At 33.8% G+C, this 25,414-nt stretch overlaps 1 protein-coding gene across 1 annotated transcript in view; it reads right to left on the minus strand.

Moving 5' to 3' along the window:
• The window catches only part of SPOCK3 (SPARC (osteonectin), cwcv and kazal like domains proteoglycan 3), a 133,849-nt gene that overhangs the window by 31,841 nt on the left and 76,594 nt on the right, over positions 1–25,414 (minus strand). The window contains exons 5-6 of the mRNA XM_085544828.1: positions 20,875–21,001; positions 6,655–6,769 (exon numbers count right to left, since the gene is read on the minus strand). Of these exons, the coding sequence (XP_085400954.1) occupies positions 6,655–6,769; positions 20,875–21,001 (242 nt within the window). The remainder of the gene's footprint in view (positions 1–6,654; positions 6,770–20,874; positions 21,002–25,414) is intronic.

Genomic DNA, 25,414 nt, shown 5'->3' on the forward strand with positions numbered 1-25,414 from the left:
TGCTTATGTCCTCAAGCAAGCTCATCTGTTGGCAAGGTCCCACCTGACTGAGCACATAAATGCTGTTGGTGCCTGGGAATTAGAACACCCACACAATGAGCAGAGATGCCGGAAAAACTCTTAAAGGCACTCCGAAAGGAAAAAAAGCATCGTATTCCAAAACTTTTAACAGAGCATCAGATCTGAAGTTACACCCATTTGCTGTTAACAGAAGGTATCTCAAAATGCAACACGGGACAGAGAGGCTTTCCCCAGGACTGCTCTCCACAGCTTCAACACCTGAAGAACTTACCATTTAAATTGAATGGAATTGAGGGCCAATGGCATCCTGGCCTATAGTGCGGCCAGCAGGAGCAGGAAGGTAATCATTGCTCTGTACTCAACACTGGTGAGGCCACCCCTTAAGTACTGTGTTCAGTTTTGGACCCCACACTACAAGAAGGACACATGCAGCTTATATACGTAAAAGAGAGAAAAGATATTCTTAAAGAATTTGCATGACCCAATGTATCAGCATAAAAATCTACAATGCCTCCATTTTCTCTTTACTTTCTAATGGCTGTCTATATAATGTATGCCTTCAGCTCACAATTATTATAAATGAATATGATGAAATAAGCAAAATGAAAAATAGTACTCTAGGTTACATAACTGGACAAACGTAGGTCTAAGATGAACCACTTTGAGATTTAAAAGTGAATACTGCATGTAAAAAGCAATTAAAGCAAAATGGACATTTACTACTAAGTCAATACCTTCTAAAGGATTAAAATGGATGTACAGTAACACACTAGTAGTTTGTTTAAAATCACAAAAGAATTCAGAATCATTGGCACAGTATAAATACTCATCCACAAATAATGTCTTTTTCACTAAAAAGGAAACTGAGACACAGCCCTAGAGCTTATTTACATTTAAATTAGTGGTAAGATTCACACTGGGGACGGTAGTTAAGACAAGAGGAGAAATAATTGCTCAGGATTCGATATTTGTGATTAGAGTGCAAAGCAACACATCACTCTCAAAAAGTGAATGCCCAAGTAGATGGGATGAATGTCTGGTTTTGAGTGTCTCCACTAGCAGAGGTTCACTTTTCTTTCTGGATTCATTTAAAATCACTTTGAGAACAATCACCAAAGTTCAATGAAAATTAAGCAACTAAAGAAGTATGGAGGTTTTCATTAATTTGATGCTGCATTCTATAGAATTGTGATAGCAATTATGTAACAAAGTATTTTATTGAACTATGTAAAAACACAGTTGGAAACAGTGGACTAGAAATCTGACCATTGCCTAAAGTAAATTTACCTAACACATATGAAATGTTTCCACTGTGTCTGCCCCAAACCTTCCATTTATTGCGTATGCTCTTCTGAGACAGTTAACAACTGGGAGTAGTTTGTCCATTATGAACAGCACACTTTCCTCTTAGTACTTCTTTTTATAATGAATTTATTTTTTATTTTCTGAAGCAGGTAAGGCAGCGCAAAGTTTGATGCTATGATTAGATGCTTTGTGAAATATTTTACAACATACTAATTTATTTCTAAATAAATCCCAAACACTACAACCTATTAGCAAATAAGCATTGCAGTGCACTGTAACCTACCAGAATTTCACTGAAGGGTTGTTTTTCTCACATTTGAAGTTTGAAGGGTAAATTTTAATCCTGACATCACAGCGTGAACTTCTTCACCTTTCAGAAGGCAATTTTGTTTATTGTATTTTATAAACGGCTTCTCCTGGCTACTCCACATCTGAGGACTGATATTATGAGGCCTAACTGGTCCAATCCAATATACAGTGTTCTAGATACAGATTTTATGCTACTGATAACTTGGAGTTAATCTTGAAGGAAAAACGCCAACTAAAAATTTTTATTTTTTTACTTTCAAGAACAGTTAGAGAAAAGGAGAGATTAAGGAGTTAACACAAAAGTTATTTTTGGCCCAAACTCTATATTTGTGATTACTGGAATGCAATGAGAACAAAAGCTCTTTTTTGGCACCTACACTTGTACTATATGAAGCATGGCTGTGGTCATGTATTGATAAGATGGTGCTATGTAAATAAAATAAGAGGATTTGGAGGTGTGCAGTCTTGCTATTTGTTTTTCAAGCCCTGGTGCACACAGAATGTAACAGATTCTACAATGTCTTTAATCCTACTGTTACTTTTCTTCTCACAGCAATTAACACTTCGTCAGTATTCAGCATAAAATAGGATGCAGCTGAGAAAGCAGCTATGTTCTATGATTAAATTCTTTGAAATATGCTAACTGAAAATATTTTCAGCATGCAGCACCGGCTTTTTACTTCCTTCCGGCAAAAGTATAGACTTGAAGAGACTGACATTTATAGCAGCTTCCTATGTTAGCTGTGTTGTACTCTCTAGATGATCAGAAACAGAGAAGCCCACCCTTTCACAAATTCGTCTATCTCTGTTACTTTAGTGAAAATAACAAGTGATATCTTACATCTCTTACTACAGGACTTATTTGAAATACCCTCAAAAAAATTTGAGAGCAAATTCTTCCATTTCAGTAGCAAATGAAAATGGAGACTGAATGTATTACCCACTGTGTTGCAGCTTTCTCTGTCTAAACTGAAAGACCTTCAACTAGTACTGAGCTTCCGGATGCAAGCATGCATCTCAGCTGGACCATGGTGACTGTCTATTGGGACAGAATCCCAACCTTGTTTCCAGGAAAAAGATATTCAAAGATGTAAACCAGGAAGAATCCATAGGCACTTTGTCTAGGTCTCTGGTTTCCAAGCTTTTTGTATTTAAGGATAATTAAACCTTCTCCAGTATCTGCGGAGCAAATTCCAGTATAGTAATTTCAAGCCAATTGACAATGGACTGCTTTCCTCAGGTATCTCTAAAAGCAATTTGTTCATAGTTAAGAGTTGTCAGCCGCACGCTTATCTGCTGTCCTTGGCATTCAAAACATGTTCACTATTTAGGTATTTGGTTCAGGCAAGAAAAAAAGCCCAGAAAAAAGTACCACCTCCTGAAGTCTTTTAATATTATTTTTCTATTCTTTTTCTTTTTAAATTTATTTAACCAGTAGCCTCCATATAATCTCCATAGGAAGTAAAGGAGAAACAGAAGGTAATGTCTAACTAAAGAGAGAATTCCTACTGATGCAAAAAGTGAGGTCTCATTTAGTTCAGTGCAAACACTCTTTACCTTTCACCTCAACTCCTGAATGAGCATGAAACAATTTCCTTCCAAGGACTGACATATTCCTTCTCTCTTTGCTAGACTGAAGGTCTGAAACACTTCATCTTCTATGTTGAGCCTCAAACTGCTCCAGAGCAGAAGATTCTAAGTAGCATTAGATACTGCCAAGAGGACAGAAGTCTCCTCAGTCTTATAAAAAGCGGAGAGTTTTTGTCAAAGAAAACTTCCTGTTTTCTGGTCCCATTTAAACACTGGGCAAAAAACTCTGAAGAGCTTGCAGAAATCAAGACCAATGGATTTCACTCAGTGAAATCCCTATATGCGCATCTGCACAAGCCATTGTGACCTGAATGCCCCAAATCCTGGCACATATTTCAATAGGATTAGGGTGAAAGTGGGACGTGTAGCAATGGATCTGCTGGGAAAAGACTGAGCCCTCTAAGTGCTTCCTCAATTCTCTTGATTAACTTCTCTGTCACTAGGGATGGTGTCACTAGGGATCCTTTCACTCTTTCATTCTGGTTTACCTTTCTTTCTTGACTCCCTAACACACTCCACTATTCTGTATTTTCATTTCTGTGTGTGACCCTTCCTTTTAACACCACTTCAAGCATTCTTCACATTTGCCCCACTCTTACGGCCATAGATTAAGCTTCTTTTTTATTTTTATTTTATATGATACTCAGATTGCTTTTTCTAAATCATAACCACAACAAAATAAAGAAAGATTAGTATGATTATATTTTTCTGCTCTTTTTTATTGCTTGTTTTGTTAGCAACTTGTACATCTAGGTCAAGATCAAGTCTTCTGCCATTTTGTGTTCGGATTCAAACTAACAATCCCTGCACACAGGGCAGGTTCACTGTTACTGAATGTATCACTGGGTTGAGCCACCTTTCAGAAAAGCTTGCACACCCTCAGATGCCTCATACATTGAGCAAAGAAAGAAACACCTTCCAACTAAGAGTTTTGTGCAGTTTTATGATCAGATTGGCACAGACACTGAAAAGCAAATCTTTTTTTCTGAATACTGATTTCATTTTGCTTCCCAAAGGAGCATGGCATTTCATACCAAAAATACTTCGGGTAAGTTCATAGATATGCTTGCTTCCTAGATACATGGAAAGGGAAAAAGTTAAAAAATTAAATTAAATTTTAAAAAATAAATAAATAAATAAAAAATCAGAACTTGTGAATAGGAATAAAGGAAAAATGTTTTGGATAGGGCATATGTTTTAGGAAGTTATCTGAAACTGGAGCGCTAATCTTCCTTTGTCTCTGGCTTTGTCAAATCTCTAAGCAATTCACAGATGCACACACAGCTAACACTTAATGGAATGCAGTTTAAAGAAAATAATTGGATTCTTTTTCAGCACTTATAACAAAATTTGTATTCAAGTTACAATAGTGGCTGAAATGTCAGTAGTGCTAGTCAACTCACATTAATATTTCTTACATCTCCTGGCCTTTGGCCTTGTAAGGAAATTATATTCAAATTTAAATGTTCTGGTAAAATGTAGCATGTGGAAAGCCCTGATTTTGCTTGCCCTGACAATCTGTTAGGACAGGATTAGTGGTAATTCCTACACTTATATAGGTTCTTTCTGCCTTCTCTTTTACATAACTAAGCATAAGTAATCTTGTTCCCTTGGCAGCATAAGTCTTCAAGAAGAGTTCATTCCTACCAGTACTAATTACAAACAATTTTAATTAGAAACAAAACAGGTTGCTTTCAATGTTTACATACAGGAGTAGAAAAAATAGTCCACTTGAGAAAACACAGACTAAGATAAAATTAAATAAAAAAACAAAACTGTATCAGGTGAAACAATTTAAAGCAGAGACAATGCTAATTTTTTTTTTTTTTTTAATGGAGGGCAGTGATATATTCAAAAACTAACAGAGCAAATGGCAGGCTTACTACTCACAGAGAGATATTTCTCAGCTGATTGTCTGAATTTCACTTCCTACCCACTGTTAGGCAAATATCCTTACATCTGTTCTGGCAAGCCAGAAATCACTGCTAGTGCAAACTTCATTTATGCTATACTCTATAGCATAAATATGACCATCACACTGACCATATATGACTGCCTCTTCTATTATGGTTTTAATTTGTGCTGGCAGTGTGAGCAAATAACAGATTTATGTATTTTTTTTTACCTTTCCTACATGAAATTTTATAATAAATGCTTTAAAAAATCCCAAGGGTGCATCAGTTTTCAGAGTTTGCAGCACAGTCAAAATTTAATTGCACATACTTACTAATATTTAATTATATAATCAGTAATATTACAGAATACCATGAGTGGCTTAAAGGAATGTTTCAAAGCAGGTTCTTGATTGGCTTGTCTAGTGCACACAGCCCAGTGTTTACAGTGCTCATACGTTCATTACCTGTTCAAAGAATGTCCTTTTTAAAAAACATTAAAAAATTGTTATATTAAAAAATAATGATTAAAAAAATACACTTTTGTCAGCAGCTAGAGCTGGTAAAGGAAGTGCTAACAGTAAATTTCTCAATAAAACAATGGTGAATCAAGCTTAATAAAAAGCTTTAAAAACCCCAATGTTAACGTAAGTCAGAAATATAGTTCTGGATTCTTTTGTATTTAAAAGATTTCTATAGGAAAAAAAAAATCTTCAAAAACTAATATGGTGTTTAACCAGTTAGGATACAGGATACTTGTGCTTCACAAATTCAGTGTGACTAAACATAGAATAAAAAGTAAATACAGATAGCAAAGTTCAGGGCTGACCTCCAGTTCTGTTCTTGGCAAATTCAGGTCCATGGTTGCCATGCTATGCATATGCCATGCATATATTACCATGCTGTAATGGCTCTCCTTGCAGGATCACTAAATTTTGTTTTGTTTAACAACATTCCAAAGTCACCTGTAGTTACTGAAATATAAATATGCTTAGCCACAAATTTTTTTCTTCAGCTGCATCAGTAGCGAAGCAGCAGCAGAGCAAAGCAACCAAATGTTTCCATACTCACATATGATCGAAAAAGATAAACACATTTCAATCCACTTTTCTAAGAAATCATTTTTACATGACAATCTTTACCAGAAGTTCCATAGTTTAAGTGCAACTGCTTTTTCCTATAAGCTTTAATGAGGGCTTTTTAAGTTTCTTTTTTTTCCCCCCAGTCACATTTTCTTGCAAATTCAGCTGAAAACATTAAGGAACAGAGAGGAATTTTTTCTTTGTCATATGTACTGCCACAGGTATCTTGAGGAATATTAACAGGAAAGAAAAGAACAATCACTCACACTAAAATAGCTGCATTTGAAAATTACAGTGGTGCACTGAAGTAGGAACAATTTCAAAAGAAAAGATCCTTGAATAAAATAAGACTCTTTTTATTTAAAAATATACAATGTTTGTGATCACTGTGTTTTTCCATGAACAAAATCTGATTTTCTTCTAGACATGAGCCATTAAAAATTATCATCACTCACCTCTCCGATCACTTCTGCCGGTGTTTGTGGATTTGTCAGAAGGGCAAGGGCAACGTCCTTCACATTTTACTGAGATCTGTTTTCCTGAGACACAAGCTTGATATTCTAATTTGCACTGCAAGAAGAGTGAACAACTGGCATTAATACAAATATCTTTTACAGTAAAAATTACAACTCCTTAAATATTTTGAAGGGATCTTTCATAAGGCACTTAAATTTCTGTAGACACAGGTGCAAGGAAACATTTCTGCAGAGTATGCTAACAAGTCTGATTAGATAAACGTATAAAGGTTTTGCTCACTAAGCTGTCTACAGTTTCGAACTCGATTCAGGCATTAATTCACTTCTGGTTGTAGACTGATTTGAGTACATATACCAAACAGAATTAGACTGCATTGGTTTTATTTATATTATATGAGCAAATAAACAATGCATCAATATTCACTATGAACAGGAAGGGATTAAGAGGGATCTACTACGGGATTCATTACTTATTTTCTACTTTTAAGACGGGTATTCTAGTAAAAAGTAACAAAATAGAAAGCTGTGGCCAATTAAATTCTAGTGGCAGTTTTCCAAATATAGAAACAGATTCAACTGTATGGTTCTGATTTGTGAACTTACAGCTCTGATTCACAAACCTTGCAAAATTTAACTAAATCTAGCCAGGAAATGGAATAGTCTCGAATATATAAAACGTCTATTTCAAAACAAGTTCTTGACAAACAGATCTGTCTGTAAGATTACCAGCATACTGTCAAGAAAAAATGAAAACCAAGAAAAAAATGTAGTATTTGTAATGCTCATAGATAAGGAAAGGAAAAGAGCAAAGTGCTTATGTAGAACACTTTATCCTTGTACAAAGGATTGAAGATGCCTCATTAGTCAGACAGAAGACAAATAACAAACAACTGAGGGAGCAGAAAAACATTTCAAGTGACAAATAAAAATATGAAATAGTTTTTTTATGCACCACACAATTTCAGAAAAAATAAATAAATTAAGAATTTGTGACCTATATTCCCTGTTCTGTTTAGGTATGTAACATCAGTTTCATGCAATTATATCACACAAATAACAGGATTTCTGGCAAATCCTAAAGTCAAAGTTTACCTTGCCCAAAACTGAGGAAGGAGTTGGGGCACACACTGTAGCTATATAAAAGATGTTGCTGAAAGGCCTGACGAGGTTTCCACTAGTATGCAGATAGAATGATTTAAATGCAGTTCATTTCTATGATTTCACAGTATCCTATCAACTTTTAACACTGCTGCACTTCTAATCTTGTCACTCTATCATGCATTTCTCCACTTGAACTTCACCACGCTGAAATATCTTTTGCACCATTTCCAGAATCAAAGAGACAAAATACTAGAAGATTGAGAGTATCTCAAATGTTGTGCATCTAGACAAAATCATAATCACAGCTCAGTGCTGAATGCGCTACCTTTACTCAAAAAAAGGCATGTGTGAAGGACAGCATGGCTAACATAGTCTTTAATTTGACAAAACAAAGCACTATAACAGATCTATTCCGATTGAAAACTATATAAATAACACTGCCTTCCTTACAGAGGCTGACAAAACTGGTTACTCTGCACACCTGGACTGTTGCCCTGACTGTACAGGAAGGTACCATGATGCCCACTAGACCTCCTTCCAGACAGCACATGACGTAACTCATATTTTAATACATGAAATAATCTTCAGTGTCAGTAGAATAGATCATAGCCTGAATTTAATATATATTTCTTTTGCCTGTTTTAAGATCTGAGTATTTTACCGTTCAGTCTTAGTAGATTAGGGAGTCAAATCTATAAATACTTTACTTTCAGGATGCTTACAAGAATTCTTTAGGCCCTGAGTCAGTTAGCAATAGAATTCAATGAGACCATTAAAAACTGGACATACAAATTCTATTTCTATTTATTTATTTAAAATACTGTGTATCAAACATGAGGAGCATAAAATATAGAAATACATTTTTATGCTTTTTTGTGTAAGACTCCAGCATTTCCACTTTGTTTCACTCAAGTGTTGCTGAAGAAAGTAATAAACACTTCAAAGTTGCCCCAGCCAACACGACAGGTATGCAATATGAGTTTAGTTTAGTCCTCTGAATTAATTTTCTTTGAAGGTGCCTGCTTCATTCTATTTGAAAGAAACAGTGCCCTCTCAAACGTATAAAAACACCAGTGCCTCGCACCTGTCATGGACACTGATACCTGAGTAAGTGAGTGCAAGGTCAGTACACAATAGTTCCAACTTGGTATTCCCATTCACAGCTATGCTAGAATTTTACATTCACTGAACTCATTGTATGGACAGGTGGGCACAGCTACAATCTCCATCTCCAGTAACAAGGTAAAATCATAGTGCTTTTATAAATCAGAAATAAATCAATAGGTTTTTCCGACAATTTAATAGCAGCAGCTAATGAAACCAGGAGTATAATAATAGTTCAAAATTCTTGTCTTTGTTCTCTAAATCAACAGTGCACTGGGATATTACAAAGACAGCTCAGTAAAGCAAAGACAGGCTAGATATCCCTCAATTTTCAGCTCAATAAATTGGCATCAAAGCAGGTAACACACTTGAAAAACTTCACAGAGAAAGAAATTTATGGCATATAGAATATGAGGAAACGCTGTATATTTCTAGTAGAGGAAGTATTAAAAACATGACAAAATTGTTCATTGTGAGGTTTTGAGGAAAAATATCTGAATACATGAAACAGCAGAAAAACTCAGGAACGTAACTACAAAGCATAATATTACAAATAGAATCAAAATAATTTTAATTTATTCATCTTTAATATTGAGTTTTTATATGGGGAAAATATATCACTGTGTATCTTTCAAGGAATTAATCTTTTGTAGAATTAGTTATTTAATGTGATTTTATGAACAGTTAATTATTTGTGCTATTTTCACCCCAATACTTTATATGCACAAAAAGAATCCATTTCACATTTTAATATATCTAGCTTTTTATCTTCTGATCATAATTTTCTGCATCAGATTTTCAGCACGTCTCATTTGTATGTCTGATTTCAGGGCTGTTTCAACTGTTTGAGTTTTTGCATATCTTGTTTCAAGACAGAATAATAGCTATTTTTTCCTTTTAAGCACTGTGCAGAAATACATAGCTTTGAAAACAGATGGAGTGTAAGTACCACAACAGGGTCTCCTGGCAGTGTAAGTTCCTCATTTCTGTACTGAAAGTTTTCCATATAAAAATGTGATTTGTTTACTTTTATTCTGCCTGTTTGAAAACCTGTACAGTAGTAATGAACCCAACATTCTTCAACATTCACTTTAAGTAGTTGTTTGGTGAACTAGAGACAAGCAATTAAAATCCATGCAAATAACGTAAAAAAATGTATGTCATCTCTAGACATGACTCATGCAGCTTTACTGTTATTACAGTAAAGATGAGAACAGTTGTATTTCTGGAACAATTACTATGTACGATATTTTGATATACATGAGCTCTGTTTTTATGACTACTCTTACAGAGCTGGAAAGATTAAACGACAGTAATATATTTCATTAAGCTGTGCTACCTTCCAATCCAAAGAGCTACCTGTCAGCAGCTGACAAACCAATCTCTGTATGTTCTGTATAAAAGACTACTTTTGCCACAAGATGGAAAAAAACCAGTAAAACAGTATTTTCTTTTCCGTGGCAAAATAATAATGAATATTCAGAGAAATTAAAAAATAATAATAATGTATTTTTGTGTATATTCAATTGTTATGAATGCAAGGACAGCATACATTTTTTACAGTGAGTTCACTGAAGAATCCCACCTTCTGTTGTATTTATATGTAAACCAACTTCCAGGCAGATATCACATACTTCCCTACATACTTACTTACCTTTAGAATACCCTCAAATCAAGTTCCTGTGACCAACTGATGTAATTTTGAAGTGTGAATGACAGTATGCATGCACATATATGTGGAAGACTGCGATAAATCTATGACTTGGGGAAACTTCTTGTCTGAAAGCTTGCAGGAAATCTCAACAGAAAGCAGTATTATGTCAGCATGATTACCTAATATGAATACTCTATCAGAGTGAAAAAGAATAATCTGAGAATATTTTTATAGTCTAGAACATTTCATGACATTTCGTTACATGCTGCAAGCCATGGCAACACTGCTATTAGTCCCTAGTACTTAAAGCTTGAAGGTTAGGTTATGTCAGCACACCATTTTCTAGAATATAAACATAAATTTGCAGTGTAGAATAGGATATAAAGTCTTTTTTGATGCAATGAGGCACATATAATATATAAAAAGGCTTTCTACAATACTATTCCATTAAATGCTGAGCACTTAGCAAATTACCTTTTAGACAGACTGTAACTCACACAACTGTAAAAAAAAAGTTTATCTTTGAAAGATAACTGTCACTTGTAATTATACATTATATTAATAATAAGAGCTCTTTAAAAGTCCATGGCTTTTCTGTACATGTAAAATTAAACAGGTTGTGCAATCTAAGAAAAAAATACACTGATGAATAATTAAATTCAGACTCATATGATGCTAGTTTATATGCTAGAAATACTTGAGTAAAAACACTTTTTTTACATACTTTTTTTGTAATTAATGCTAATTATGGTCACTGATTATTGCTCTGACACTAGCCATTGAGAGAGGAGACCGTAAGAGGCCCTACTTCTGACTTCTCAACTTTTCCACACTCTCACTCAAATCTAACCAAACATTTTAGACTTACAAGAGGAGAATACGGGGAAATTAAAATTATCAGTAGGGACCAGAGAATTCCATAATCTTAACACTGTAGACTACAAGCACTCAACACTCATCAACTGAATGTCCATGGGTCAAGAAGAGAAATCTGTTACTGTACAAACTGAATGGCTTAAAGGAGTGAATTTTGAATATTTACACATTCCTACAATAAAAGCTTACAGGTCTTTTTTCCTTATTTTCTAGATGAACATGAATGTGTGGCAGGAGATTTTAGTATGATGCAGTCAACGGGATCTCCAAGAAAAAAATCTCTTGCTGGAATACAACAAGGAAAGCTGCTGAAGAAAAGAATTAAATGTTAAACAATTATTCCAGCATTATTATGTTTCTTACTGATAGAAACCTCTCCCACAGAACTCGATATTAATCCATCTACAGAGATCCATTTTCTCTCTAGTTTTAGAATATGATGTCTCTGACAGTTGATCAGATAATTACTCTATACCAGTAAGCAGTACTGCATGATTTCAACTTCATTCTGTGAAATTTTTCACCCCCATTTTATCTCAATTTCAGAAAGATTACATTTAAACACTTTCTCAAAATTTTGCTTTTACTGCATTTTGTGCAAATCACTATGCGGAATTATGGTCTCAGATTTGAATGTCCTAAAGTACATCAGGTAAGAAACTTCAGTATACTGTAAATAGATTTATCACTGCTATCTCAAATGGGGTGAGGGGGATAAAGAAAAGTGCATATTAGTCTAGTAATGTTCCATATCCAGTTCAACACAAAGAAGTACTTGATAGGAAATCTGAAAAGGGGGTAAAGAAATTCAATACTCAAGGGCAGAAGAAAAGCAGTGGTTGATATTGCTTCTTTCTTTTGTGGTATCAGACATTAGATTACCTGAAAATGTAAGTAAAAACATGCCCAAATATGTTATAATAGTAAGCCCAGCATGGAAACTGTTATGCAAATCTGTATTTCCTTAGGAAGAGCAGCTGAGAAGACACATGTAATTGCAACATAGAGCTTCAAACTAAAAACAATCAGCTACACTAATGGCAAGATACAGTATTTTCAACTAATTCAAGCTTTAGAAATTAAGAACCTGTAAATTTATTTGTGAAGTGTCACATACAGATCTAAAAATGCTTTAAAATTATTTCAGCAACAACTGATTTTTCTATAACAACACGTTAATTATGCATGCTACTTACCCAAGTAATAGGAGTTTGGGTAAAGCCTTTTCCAAATAATAAACTACTGTTTAAATGAAAATAACACAAAAAATACCAGTTATAAAAACATGTAACTAGAGTTTTCACCAGAGAAAAAAAGGACAAATACTTGTTGAACCCTGAGCAAAGGAAATCTTCTGTGTTTGAGAGGACTGTTGATACACTGCTTCTACAGTGATGAACTAGAAAAAGCCACTCAGATAACAGAATGAAAATCAGTATATAGTTTCTTACTTTACGCCTCTATAGCTCTTGCCTGTTTTCTACAGCACTGTACAGTGCAACAGTGTAAAAAGAAAAGTCTAAAATCAAGTCAACTAACTACTCCATCTTTTTTTTTGGATATCCTAAAAATATTAACTCACGGGAAGAAGCAGACAGATGTCTACTGTGATTATTTAAATTTAGATACCTACCTGTCTAAGCTCTTATAGATGCAAAACCACATGATAACCCTATTTGAAACATGCTATTTCCAGTAAATTGATATTCTTAAAGGTTTTATTATAGTTCACAGAATCAGAATCACAAAGATCATTATATTCAATTTTGGGGTAAAAAAATATATTAGCTAGTTTTCACATTAGTATTTCAGTCTTCCTTGAAGAAAAATTCTGTAAAAGACAAGATTTTTCAAACATATATTAAAAAATATTCAGAATGATTAACAAAGAGGGCAAAATCAGATATTTATATTATTCCCACTTATATTTTTCCTTCTGTTCACTCTCTATTATAATCACTGACAGCTTATAAACAGCCTACTGTAAATGTTTTTGATATTATTAATTTCTGAATTATGCAAATATCTACTTAAACCTGCAATCTGAATGTTGGCTCTTATTCAGAGCCATCACCCATATTATTTATTCAAATTCCAGCATCTAACAAGCTCCATTTTTGAAAATTCTTCATAATTTCTAGCAGACACAGGCTACAGATCCATGGAATCTCATTAATTTCTGTAAATATAAGACTCTTGGTCTACCTTCTTTCTGGTATTCGTAGTTCTGTAACTTGGAGAAAGTTTCTTGGAAGACTAAAAAAGGAATAATGCTTAGAGAAAAGTAACTTTACATTTTCAAGTTCCCACTTCAAATGGAAATGAATAATTAAAGAAAAGATAAAAGTGCAAGTTAATTCTCCTAAGTTATCTTAGAAACAGCTGAACATTTGGGTTGAAAATCTACTAAGAAAGACCTTCAAAAATCCTCAGGTGACATGCAAATTTCTGAGTAAAAGCAATAACAGAGTAAGCTGTAAAGCCTACAGTAAGATACAAATTGCTTGTAAAAGCATGGATTTTTATTTTTTTTATCTGCTTATACTTCATTAGCATGCATAATCACTGTATTTTTAATATCATATACTTTACTACTATACTGGCTGATTACATTACTAATTAAACAAGCTGAATTTATCTAATTATATCTAAGTTGAAATATTTATAAAATTATATGCGAGCTAAAATACCATCAGAAGAGTGTGCTCATTAGTCTTCAATTACAGGAAATATAATTAAATTAACATGCATAGACTTAGTCCATGTTTGGCTATACTGTCCAAGTCTAAGACATTTAAACTATACTGTATCAATGGAAAAAAAAAAAAAAAAAAAGAAATCTATGTACTTATATTCTGATGACAGCTGGATAGATGCATCAAAGAATCAACCCCTTTCAATATATTTTAATTCAAAATACTATTTATTCAGCCAGAAATATTAGGTTGAAAATGCTATCAGTAAAGGAAATTCCTTTATAAAATTCCGTAATGGTTCATTATTATTTCTCATCCTGTCCAGGAAGAAACAGCCTTGTATATGTGGCAGTTAATAGCCTTTTCTCTAGATGACATATATCTCTATCTGAACTCAAGGAGATATTTCTTGCATAGAGCCACACGAAACTGTATCTAAATCTTTCTACTTCTTGCTGTCAGTACATCATTTATAAAATATGCAAAGTTTTCCATGTTCTAACTTCATAAAATATACTAATTAAAATCAGGACACAAAAAGCCATAAGTCATGTTCCAAATGAAGAGACAAAGCAGCAAATCTTTGTAAGCCTCATCCAACAAGTCCATGGTGATCTATGAATTTTCCATTCTTTCCTGCAACTTCCCTTTGATACAGAGGGTATGCTACTGACATTCATCCATATTCTTCAGATCCCCATCTCTCAGTTTCATGTGGTGTACATGAGTGCCCAGATCTGTTCTTTGATTTTTTTTTTAGTTATTTTACTTGCTTATTTTTCTCCTGATTAACTTGGAATTTCACCCGAGTGCATTTGTTTGTTAAGAAACACTTGGTTTCACTTGGATCAAGATCAACATAGAAAAACAAGACAAGGGATCAGAAATGTAGGTTCACACCTGCAGTATTTCAGTGTACTTTTCGGAATTACAAATATAAAATAGCGATCCTTAAAAGACGACTCTTTTACTGATACTACACTGAGATGACACACTAAATTGGTAAGACTAAGTCTTTTCTCTGAGACAGCATGGCTAGTTGATACAACTGCTGCTCTAAATTTTACTTATGCTGTTTGATGTTACTACTTAACACATAGTTATTTCAGTTTCTTGCTAAGTGTTAGAATGACCTACATGAAGGGCATGTTTTTGATAGAAGCTGAACATTTTGCTCAATTTCATTACTATTAACTATTAGTTCCAGTAAATTTTAATTTGAGTAATTCCACATTCTCCAATCATTTTCAGTTTTCAGTTCTGTAGCTTTTCAAATGCCTAATGTTCTGATAAGTGTCAGAGAATAATCAGTACAACTAAGATAGCATAACTTATTTTGTGCCTGCTACTTACAGATTGTGTCACAACGATTCTTAGAGGGAAAAACATAATTAATTTTTAAGAAAATTGCTCAGAAAAGTGAAATTTAAAAATAACATAGGCCTTCATTTATGTAATGCCTTTAAGATATATATATATTTTCTAATCCATAAAGCAGTATTTTTTAAACATAGATTTATATTAAACAAACACAGTATCTCGGAAGTGAAAAAAAAGGGACCCTAATTCCATTGCTGGAAGTATGAACATGTCATCCTCGTCTAAGAAATACTGAGCTATTCAGAATTTCAGAATACTAAATGTACTATTAAATATTCTGTCATCTAAGGTTTCATCTCAATTTCCAATAGCTTTAGCAGCTATTTATTTTGATAAAAAGTTTAAGCTGATAAAAAGATATCGGTTAATGTATAGTTTGGAATTTTTACTACATCAGCCTATTTGGAAAAATTAAGTGAAGTGATTAAACCCTCCTATATCATATCCTAACACTTCAGGTTCCAAATAAAACTTCAAGCATTACTGGTAAAATGCATTGATTACAAACACAGGAAAAATACACAATCTCCATCTGATTTATTAGAATTAGTCCTTCTTTCTAAACATTTTAATAATAAACAAGGAGCACTGAGCATTTCTCTGAAAATTAGTCTAGCTTCATTAAAGTTTACTTCGTACATCGATCAGGCAATATACCTTTTATATTGCTGACTAGTAGTGAATCATATTCAAGAAACTGTCTTTGTTTTTCTCTCTCCTTCCAGCTGCAAGTCTGTGAACTAGTATGTTATAAAGAGATTTCTTTGATTTCTTTCAGATTGCATTATTTTATTTCTAAGGATAGCAGGCAAACCTTGAAACTTATTACTTTTGTCTGTGTTTCATTTAAGTCTACAGCTGAGTTCCAATGCAGATAAGAAATAACAGGTGCATTAGATTAGCTCAGTTTAAAAAGTCTGACTGACATTCAGGTGTGTGAATATTACTTCAATTTACCATAACAAATTAGATCAGTCACTAAAATATCTGATCAATCCTAAGATAACATTCTGATCACTCCTAAGATAACATTCTGATCACAGAAGATAACAACCGGCAGTAATTTGAATAAAATATTCAGACACATAAGTGTCAAATAATACCTATGGCTTTAGAATAATTGTTTCTGAAGTAGAAAGTAATTTTTAGTAGCACAGATGTGTCCTGAAAACTCAGGAAAAGCTAACAAATAAATCAATCGATTTGATGTTCATAACAGGGAAATGATTCAAGTAAAATCAAGGATATAAAATGTTGATACTTATGTTCTCTCCAAACAAGCTCTTGTACCTAACACATAGCTTAGACATTCAGATCAAGTAAAGTCTTAAACACACCTGAAATAGATATAAACAGCACTGATTTTAAAAAATAATTATAAAGGGGATGTCCTTAGAATTTAGGCTTATGGAAAACAACAAACAAACACTAAGTAATGAAGCTTGCTCAAAGTAAGGAACCAGTACCAAACTCCCTCTTTCACAGACTATGTGTTTCTAATCTACCAGCTCTGAAGATAAAAGGATCATAATTTGAGAGACTGAAGTACTTGAATAAAACATCCACAAATGTCAAGTTAAGAATTCATATCCTTTTGCTTGCTCTTCTTTATCTTTTCTTAGTCTAAGAAACAAGTTCATATTCATTATTTTTGTAAAATAAGATTTTTAATGCTACTTGTATGTGTAGCATTATCATCAATATTATGAAGTGTTCATATAAAGAAGATAAAATATTTCATTAAAAATTCATTGTGAATATGAAAACAACTGAAACAAATTGTTGATAGAAGACCTAGAACTTTTATAAGGATCAGTTTTGCCACAATGGGGCTGTGTGCAAATCACTCTTCGCCTAAGAAATATAGCTTCAGCCTGAACACACTCTGATGTGTGATCTTTTTATTTTCCTTGTGGTTTTGTCCAAATTCCTGCTTATAATAAACTTAAATATTAGTTAATTGTTTCAAGCACGTCAGTCATCACCTTATCCACTGATACACTGGCTTCATCCAGTGTGTGAACAGAGAAATTCAGAATGTAAAACTAGACTAACAAAACTTAAAAACACATGTATTCTTTAAAAGCTACTAACTACAAGCTGTGTATTAATGCCACCCTGGCAAGAAAACTGTCACATCTCTTTATGCTGAATTTCTTAGCATATAGTAATTAATGTTCACTTTGATAACTCAACATTTTAGCATGCAATAGTTTTATTTCAGCATTCCTGTACTGTTAATAATTAGAATTTCCTACTTGCTCCTTTTCCTTTATATCAACTATTGGTGAATAACTGTGGTCTGAAAGAACAGAAAGCCTTAATCTGGCCTGTTACAAATCAGTGTGAAACACAGCAACATTATCTGACCTTGGATAAGCCCAATTTAGAAGTTAACCTTACTTTCTACAGTGCCTACCCATTATAGTCTCTTTTTTTTTCTTTCCAAAGCAAAAAAATATAACTAAAAATAAATAAATAAATAAATAAATCGTGAAATATATATAAAATTGTATAATTTTATAAAATCATTTGCATGGTTTGGCTTGAAAAGGGAGATTATATGCACACAGTGTCTCCCAGATAACTGCAAGTTGCCGGCTGACTTACTATTTAATGACTTATTTTCTGAAAATGTATTGCACACTCTGACACAGTCACTGACAAATGCATTCTAAGCAAAATAAAATTGCTATATAAACTCCAGCTGGAGCTCAATGACACAATGAAAATAAACTTTGCCTGGAGTAAAGGAATACAAGTATTCGTATTTACATCAATTTAAAAAATAACTTCTTTTGAAATAACCTTGCAGAGACCTCTACTTTGATGCAACTCCACCACTGAATTTCTTAACATAACATCACTAAAAAAACCAAAAACCATATAATGTTTATAGTAATACATAACTTTGGTCATTAACTTTTTAATTTTCTTTTGTTCGAGCATTCTCCGGCTGTAATTTAGACTGCCACTATGAGATAGTGAAATACTAAAGGAAGAGCCCTGCAAATGCATTCTGATGCCATATAACCTTACTCTGACATCCATTCAGCAGGCACAGAGGTCCAGTAACATGTACTGCTAGAAGGACTGAAGCTCTGACAATGCACTGTAAAGGAAGCAGAGTATATCTACTTATTCCATTCTTTTCTCATCATTCTGGTTAAGCAACACATCCTCTCTTTACCTTCAGCTCATTAATTGATGTAAAAATGTCTGCAACTCACCATTATTTATAGACTTTATCTGCTTGAGAGTAAACATAGAGAATAAGGGTCAGTGTTCACACACACGACTGTTCAGAATGCCACATTAATGAAATTACTGGATTCTAAATGGATCAATTATTCCTGGTTAGTTTTTACATATTCCCACAAAATAATAATAATAATAATTTAGAGATCTGCTAGCATATCACAGTTTGTTCACACATGGTTTAACAATATCTCAGAATAATTTATTATGGTCAATAGACTGATTCTAAAAATAAGTACAGGTTGCTTCACAGCTATCTATCTATAAAGACAATCTGTGTTCAAATACAGAACTTCTGGTTTCTCCTCTCCTTCTTCTACAAGTAATAAAACTACAGAAGCTCATTCTTCAATTAAGAGTAATGGGGGCATCCAGGCTTGTCTTTTTGTGTCCACATGGTTGCTTTTTTTTTTTTTTTTTTTTAAATCCCCCCTCCCCCTTTTTTTTTTTTTTACTTTATGTGACTGATCTTTAGATTTTTAAAAATATTTTTACAGTTTCAGCTTAATTTGTGAGAAAACACTCCTTTTTGCAAGCAGCAACTGCTTGTGCCTCAGCACAGTGGTCAAAGAAAGGTTACAAAAAGAATTGCTTTGTTCCTTCCTCCAGACAACATGCCAGCTCCCAAAGGCAAGGACAAGGAAACCCACAACATTATGATAACTAAAGCCTGCTTTCATTCTTGTCTTGTGTTCTCCTCAAAGACAGCAACATTTCCTCCAGGGTCTCTGTGAGACAGAAAATTTATAATATACAAAACTACAAAATAAACATGAAAAACAGCCGTGATGCTTTTATTATAAGGATATTATGGAGAGACTGATAAAGTTGACAATACTTAAAAAAAAAAAAAAAAAAAATTATACTTACAATTCAATATTATTTATCCCAAATTACTTATGTACTTAAATTACAAAATCACAGGGACTGCCTTGTTTTTTATAGTTATGTAAATGTTAGACTTGGCACTCCACATGATTTAGCAAAAGAAATGGTAGAAATATAATCTGATGTCTAGCTGCAAGATGCAAGTACATTTCAAGCTCTTGACAAAACACAGGAAATCACTGTGAATTAAAAAAAGAACATTTTCAAATACATAAAGTAACCTCTAATTCATATTGTCTCTGGAAAGCCAGAATGTCTGCTAAGCCAGAGAAGGTGTCCAAAATTCACTGGGCTTCAGATACCTGGCATTGAAAGTTAGAATTTTTAGTTAAAATTAAGATTGATGTGCACTGTTCTCTAAGCACTGTGTCTTTTTAAGAACAAGATTTTCTAATACAAAGTTCAGAATAAAAGCACAAGAGTTGTCAAGGTGGAGAAAATACAAGTTATAGTCTGATTATTTTTTTTTCTTCTACTGAATCTTTTAAGGAAGATGCTAAAACAATCTATCTGTTTTCAGCATTTTCAAGTATCCCATTTTCCCAGCAACATCTGCAAGTTTGAACTGAGCACTGTACAAAAGCAGGCTCATGGTTTTTTGGACTTTTATGTGTCATGGTTTTACATTTTCGCTTAACCCGTGACACTGTGTGACCAAAAATTTTTCTCTACAAAAAAAAACTAGGTAGACTGACAGCAGCATTCTTTAATTATTATTGTCTTCAAATAAGCATGACAGAAAATTCTTAAAATATGTGAAGTACTGATGCAAGAAGTGACGATAACCAACAATTATTTTAATTGCTACTACTTTTTCCTCTGAATATTTTACTTCCATGCCTTTGGGCTTGGAATTTGAAGCATCCTGTCAAGGGTCAACAGGAATATTTGGTTTATTAGGTTTACCTGATCCCAGACTGAGGACACACGAGACTATTCTTCCTCTTTAAAAACATGCCTTGGTATCTGTAGCAAACACATTTCAGAGGAGCTCTGCTACATTGCTGAGCACTACTGCACTGTGCTTCTTTTGGTACTGCTGTTCTGTGCTGTTTGGGATTTGGCGCCATTCTGATTTTTTGTCTTAAGACATGCTAGTGTTGCTGTAGGTTGTAGTTGGGAATATATTTCAGTTAAAATAAATAAATGTAGATTTGTGTAACTACACAGTATTTTACTTTCCAAGAGCTGGAATGGAAGTGAACATTGAAAGTATAATTCAGTTCTGTATTTAATTCTTACCTGAGAAGAATATGTGTGACCATCTGATCCACAAACAGGATTGGTATAAACTACTGGACACTGCTTGCAGTTTGATGAAATGGGACCACCCCTCCACTGTTTATGGCCTAAACCAGCCTCTTTCATACTGTAAGTAAACAAAAAGTATGTAATTCCGATAAGCAGTAGTAAAAATCGAACATAATCAGGGTATTTTAATGAGCCTTTACAAATAGTAAGCCACACATTATTTCAGCCATTAAGTAAAGTGCTGGCAGTTTTTACTCTTTGCTACATGCTTGTTTGCTATCATACCATACTCACTGTAGCTACACTTGATACCGGCATGTAATTTCTAAGATATCTTCCTAGAAAGAGGTAATTAAGATGGTGCTTTTATGATCGTTACATTTACTGATTAATGAAAGATACCTGACTTGTGTTGCATTTGTATATTTTTTTTTCTTATTAAATAGTATGAAGAGAGCTATTGTTATATCTAGAGTTTAAAAAGCTAAAATTAAAATATTATTAAATGTTACTGTAAGAATAGAAACAGGTATGTGGTTCTTTTATTGCACTTCTTAGCTTACTTTGACAGCTGTCTTTCACAGACTGCATTTCTCAAAATTTAGACTCTACCACCAAGTGTAGAGTACAGCAGTAAATAGAGGCAGCTTGCTGGAACACAGATTCGAAATGCACGTGTTTGTATATATATGTGCTTGCATGGATGCATCCACCCATATGCAAACACACAAAACCAGATTTTAACACAGACAAAAAGCTACACTGGTGAGATTAAAGACTGAAATAGGAACAAAGTTCTGACACTTCTTCAAAATGTTCTCCTAGCCTTTAGTAGCTTGTATCATATGGCCACAGAACAATGTTTTCTTCTGGTTTCTCTGAATTAATTGTTGTTTCATGATGTTTCCATATGCTTTTTGCACCTGTGAAAGCATAAAACAACCACTCTATCCTGAAGCAGTTGTTTTGTGAAAGCTGCCTAATTTGTATACTGACCCACAATATGCTTTATATACTAATGGCTTCTATATAAATAAGAAAATAGAATAATTATTTTCTCTGTGTTTCCTGCTTGGCATCTTAGTCAAAATTCTAAAAATGCTTATGCTTAAAACTCAGTAATACCAGGATACAACAAAGCAGATAAATGTTCACTCTCAAAAAATTCAATCTTTAATGGAGCAGAACTCTTTCAGTTTAGTTCACCTACAGATCATCAACAATTGTTCCGCTAATTAGTCATAAACTATCTCTTGAGAAGAACTTGTCAAGAGTAATAAAAAGAAATGAATTGAGAAAAAACACAACTTGTCCTCTGTTTTTATGATGTGCAGAGTAAATATAAGATATTTAAGATATATGAGATATATAAGATATATAAGATATAAGAAAGTACATGCATGATGATAAACTGGTGATGATCTAAAACAAATTGTTATTTATTGGGAATGTTCACATTTTTATTCTATCCCTAATTATGTCAGTAAACATAGTCTCTAAGAAGAAAAAGATCATGTAATTTACATATACATATTTACATTCAGATGATGAAGTGACTATATTCCAAGCTGATTCAATTACATATAGCATAATGAGTGGTAAAATATCTGTATGGAAAGTACAAGAAAAGGAGAGAACTCAAAGACTTATCACTAATTAATAATTACTACAAATTCTTTCTGCTAGATTGCATTTTTTGAAGGCTAAATACACACCATTTCATTTCAATTACAGAAAGGTACAGTTGAGCAGTAGTTTTGGTCATATAATATGTGGCAATAATCTCTTATTACCGTGGCTCCTCTCACTTGACTTTTTCCATGGATCCATGTGAGCTCCAGCCTAATGAAATAAATTACAAATTTCCAAAAATGTCTCAGAAGCCTGAGATTACTGACAGGATTAGGGAGTCACAGTTATAAACCTATTGTAATTTCTGTTCATCTGAGTCACGGATGAACAGCAAAACACAGAAACACAGTAAAAAACAGCATAAATCAATTGCAAAAATTCCAGACATCAACAGAAAGAATTTTCATATAGACAACAGAAATTAAAAGCAGGACTCCTGAGCTACACAGAGGCTGCTGTTATGTACAGTTTCTCAAGACTGGTAGAGATTGCAAATTTTTAGCATATGTGTCCTCACTATTATATCTATACCTTCAGTGGAAAGACGGGAATGGGGTGGGAGAAAGGCATGCCCAAACTGAGGAAAAGGGATGATTAAAATCATCTAAAGGAATAACTATGATATCTCAGAAAGGATCACAACAGTGCTGGACACTGGAACAAGCAGAGAAAACAAATCACAGGTCTGTGAAGACAACCGGAGTGGTGAGAACACCACAGTCAGAAAGATCACCTCTCAATCAGCCCCAGACTTGAGCTTTTAAATGCAAGCTATACCAGGCCATTCATTCAAGGCTGGAAAGTCAAGTTTCCTCTTCTACAAACAGTTCCCCTGAGACCTTCAGCAAATCACTCTCAAGATCTGTGTTTCCATGTAACTAGCATAACTTTTCTACAAAACAGAAGTATTCCTGTTTTCCAAACTCAGGATAAATGATTTAATGATAAATAAACAATACATCATATTGGTCAAGAGATTCTGAGTCATGCAAACGCTTAGAAAGACATATGTTCAGAAGCTTTAGTAAGAAAAACGATTCTATATTATAGCTGCTCAGTTACCAGACTGTCAGTTGATGTCCTGGCAAGGAAATAAGGAAAGTCAGTAAGAATACTTTGAATACCAGTTATAGTATTTAAACATGCGCTTCATAAAATCCATTAGCACTGACAAACTTACATATCCTAACATTTCATTTCTCCCTTATTTAATTCTATCAAGTTTGTTTCTTTTGAACATTTGTTAGTGCTTTTACATGTGTTTTCTTTTGTGTGGGCTTTTTCCCCCCCAACTAGGCAATGACCATACATACAAATTGCTTATGTGGAAATAACTAAGAAATGACTACAATGATAAAAAATTGTCCTGAATTATAAAGCACTGTTGCATGACCATGATATAAGGATACAAAAAACAGCTTCATGACAACATAAAATATTTCAGTTAAAACTTAACTGTGTGTTTAAAGTAATACATTTTTATATTTAAAATGTTAAGAGGAAAATAATCAGTAAACAAATCAGTTACTAAAATTCTGCCATTTAATTTTGTTATTCCACTACAGTCACTAAAAAACTTCTTGTCCATGTCAGTATGTTGTCAAAACAAACCATATACAAAACAATCTCTTCCACTCAGAGGTTTTGTACTTCTTGATTTCCTGAAAAAACATTTGGGGATTTCTCTAGCAATAACATAACTAGTACTAAATACAGAAGTTCTGTCCCCTCTGACACTGCTGACACCTGAACGATTATATCCAATCTATGTGTTTTAATTCACCAGCAACACTTGTGATTACATTAATTTGCATACACCAAGTTGAGCAACGCTTTTATACTGCATGTCTGGAAACATAATTAGGCAATCTGCTGAGTTACTGAAGCCTATGTCCCTGTTTGCATACATAAACTTACCTTTCTGTATATACAGTGATCACACCTCCAGCTACTTCAAGAATGCTTAAAATACCTCTGAATATTTAGCTGCAAGCTACTAACTCTTTTGTAACTTGACTTTTTTAACAACAGATAAAATGCATTAGCGTCCAATTCACTTGAATGAACTTGATAGTCAAAAGCTAGGTTTGAGAATCTTCATATACAAGTCTTCATATTCAGACTGATAGAAACAAATTTGGCTTAGTAAAGAACTAATATTTCAAGGAACTCTTACAATTTTCCTCTGATAGCTATATTTGAATTTCTTAGATATTCTTAGAATTACTCTGATTTAGAGACTGTTTGACTATGTTTTGCTGTGGCCTTTGGGAGAAACAATCAGGCTGTGCCAGATTGACATAATTAGAAAAAGCATTTGCTTTGCCAAATCTAATTTGTTTTTGTTAAGAGTTGACAGATTTCCTTCAAAATTCTTTTTTCATGTGGAAGCATCTAAAAAGAAAACTGCAGCTTTCAGTGTTTCTCTCGTGTGACAAAAGAAACCAAGATGATATGGTGCGATGAGTTGCAGGCAGCTCAGCATGACACAGATGTTCATGCGTTCCCCACAGAGGGACAAAGAAGAGAACTGGGAAACAAGTAAAACTCACTGGCTAAGATAAAGACAGTTTCACAGAACATAAAAGGAAGATAAAAAAATATAGAAAATAAGTGCTGCACTACACAATTGCTTGTCACCCACCAACTGATGGTGACCATGGTGGTCCCATGCAGAAGCAGTGGTCCCAGACAACACCCCCAGTTTTATCATACCACATGATGCTATATGGTATGGAATATCCCTTTGTCCAGTTTGGATCGGGTGTTGTTCTGTCCCCTCCCAGCTCTCTGTGTACCTCCAACCCTGTACTGCCTGAAATATCCTTAGCTCTGTGCAGCACGTGCTCAGCAACAACTAAAACATCAATGTGTTACCAACACTGTTTTCCTCATACCT

The sequence above is a fragment of the Coturnix japonica genome, chromosome 4 (assembly GCF_054131305.1).
Source record: "Coturnix japonica strain WE chromosome 4, WE-NBRP24, whole genome shotgun sequence".
NCBI classification, from domain to species: Eukaryota; Metazoa; Chordata; class Aves; order Galliformes; family Phasianidae; genus Coturnix; species Coturnix japonica.